This window comes from Penaeus chinensis, chromosome 36 (assembly GCF_019202785.1).
Source record: "Penaeus chinensis breed Huanghai No. 1 chromosome 36, ASM1920278v2, whole genome shotgun sequence".
Taxonomy (NCBI): domain Eukaryota; kingdom Metazoa; phylum Arthropoda; class Malacostraca; order Decapoda; family Penaeidae; genus Penaeus; species Penaeus chinensis.
In genome coordinates, this window is record NC_061854.1 from 24,966,417 (window position 1) to 24,969,151 (window position 2,735).

The following is a 2,735-nucleotide window of genomic DNA, read 5'->3' on the forward strand; positions in this document are numbered from 1 at the left end:
TTTTAGCTGTTTTCATCCTGATACCTGATATCAATGTTTCATTTGTTATTTGAGTATTGAATTTTCGTACATCTCTCTTCTTTTTTCTATATTCTTTGTTAGATCAGCTAATTCTATTTTGTCCCAGTTTGACGATATTTACATGAGCCTGCGTTTTTGCATACGTTGTTTAGCTTCTATCGAGAGCTTGCTGGAACTTTGCTTGACGCCTTTATTATGTCATTGAACTGTTAATTGATTTGGTCAATGTTGAGATCTTCGTCGCTGAGAAGTGAATATCTGTTTTGGATGTTAAGGTTAAATTCTGTCGCTCTGGTCTTTGGGTTGGCTAAATTTGGCTGTGGTTTTCGTATGAGTTCGTTCCTTTCCCTTCTGAGGTGTAATTCAATATGGCCTCTGACCATTCTATGGTCTCCACCAAAATTTACTTTATTGATAACGTGCATTTTTTTTTTTTTTTTTTTTTTTTTTTTTTTTTTTTTTTTTTTACTATAATGCGCCTATTTGAAATTATGAAGTCAATTTCGTTTTCGATGTCAGATGGCGACTTCCACTCTTGGAATTCTTGTCTTTTTCCGCTCTTATCTTTTTCGAAGAATGTATTCACAAAATTGAGTGATCAAAGCCTCCGTAAAATCGACTAGGATTTATCCTCTCTCATTCCTGGTGCCTATGCCGTGATTCCCCACTACTGTTTCTTCTTGTCTTTTGACCTATTTTGGCATTAAAATCTCCCATAATTATTGTAAAATGAGTTTTACTCTCTCGCTGGCTAAATGAACATCTTCATAGCTCTCTATTTCTTCATCACTGTGGCTGCAGGTTGGAGCATAGACTTGATCAATCTTTAGGTTGTAAATAACTGAAAGGAGGCTTATGGGTCGGTAGCTTTTTAGATCCTTTCTATCTCCTTTTCCTTGTATCAGGTGTGTTCAATATGTTCAGGTACTCAGCTTTCCATCTCTTCCAGAACCTATCTGCTAGGACTTGTGCATGTGCATGTCAAGTGATGCATTGCCTTCAGTGAGCACCTGGATACCATCTCCTACATTCATTCTCAGGGCATGGTTAGGGGTCAAAGCTTCTGGTTCTGTGACGTCGCCGGGGATCGCTGTGAGAGGGCGGCTGTTCATTGTGACTTCTACTTCACAAAACAGGGCTTGTAGTCTATCATCATCTATTCTCTGCATGCCTGTGATTGAAGAAAGAATCTTCCGTATGGTTCAAATCTGTCGTTCTCCCACGCCTCCCATGTGAGATGCTGCAGGGGGTTGAAAGACCCATTCAATGTTCCTTCGTTTACATGTGTCATCGATGGATTTGTCCCTAGACCAGGCCTGAACCATTGCTCAGAGCTCCCTTTCGGCTCTCAAGAAGTTTGTTCCTCTATCAGAATAGATCTCCATCTGGGTTCCTCTATGGGATATAACGCACATTAGTGCACTGAGGAAAGTACTAGCATCTAGAGACTTTAAATGTTCAAAATGGACAGCCCTGGTGCTGAAGCATGGAAACACACAACCAAATCGCTTCTCCGCATGCCTTTTGCATACTACATAAAATGGACCAAAACAATCCACTCCATTGTGGTAGAAAGGGGGGCCCCATGGTGTTACTCGCTCAACAGGTAAATCTCCTTGCCTCTGAGTCAGGGGTTTACTATTTATTCTGCGGCAGGTGAAGCAGTTACATAGTATTCGGTCAATCAGCGGCCTACCCGCCACTATCCAATATTTCCTCCGTAATTCTGTCAAGGTGTGTTCTCTGCCAGAGTGTCTAGCAGAGAACACATGAATGTCTTGAACTATTAGAGTAATCACAGGATGATCTTTTGGTAAGATCAGGGGCCTTCTAGAATTCTGGTCCATATATTCATCGACTCTCCGTCCACCAACACGTAGCAGGCCCTGGTCATCCAAGTGGGGTTCCAGACAATAAATGCGGCTTGCCTTCCAATTTTTTCCTCTTTTCAATATGTCTAATTCTTCGGCAAAACAGGTTTTTTGCACTTGTCTGATGATAACCATTCTTGCTACTTTAATCTCAGTTACACTGAGGTTTGAGCCCTGGTGTGAACACTTCTTCTACATGCTGAACAGAATCTGCGTAGCCATGCCACAATCAGTGGCAGCATGTACCACGAGAAATACCACTCAAACAGTGGGTCCACAGGTACCACTTTCCTTGTGCCAGCTGAAAATGATATAGTTATATTCTTAACTTCAGGATCATCATTTGAAATCCCAGGTAGTTCAGGTGAAGGAGGCCAGAGGGCTTCAGGTAGGAGGAGAAATTCTGCTCCATCCTTCCAATTCTTTTTTTGCATGAACTCCATGGCTGAAAGGCCTCTGGAAGCAGCATCAGCTATGTTGAGCTCGGATCTGACATGTCTTCACTGTTGGGGAGATGAATTTTTGTGTATAATGCCCACTTGATTTGCGACGAATGTGTGGAACCGACGAGAATGTGTTCATGATATACTGTAGAACAATAGTGCTATCAGTCCAGACCACAGAGTCATCAATTGGCAAAGAGGGCTTCTTCCGTAACGTTGCATCTGATGTGCAGCCGCTCGTATATCATATATTTTGTATATCACATATTTTGTAACACTGCGATCGGTGAGGTTGTACGGTATAAAATTCATCTTCTGTATGACAACGCCGAGGAGACCTCAGCGAGGCCTCGGCGGTTGTGACCACCGGGTCAACACATAGTCCGCATCACCCATAAGA

General features: G+C 42.2%; 1 protein-coding gene across 1 annotated transcript; it reads right to left on the minus strand.

Moving 5' to 3' along the window:
* Positions 1 to 1,349: 1,349 nt before the first annotated feature.
* Positions 1,350 to 2,027, minus strand: LOC125044893. The gene has a single exon (XM_047641855.1). The coding sequence runs from the start codon at positions 2,025 to 2,027 to the stop codon at positions 1,350 to 1,352; it is 678 nt and encodes a 225-aa protein (XP_047497811.1).
* Positions 2,028 to 2,735: the final 708 nt, after the last annotated feature.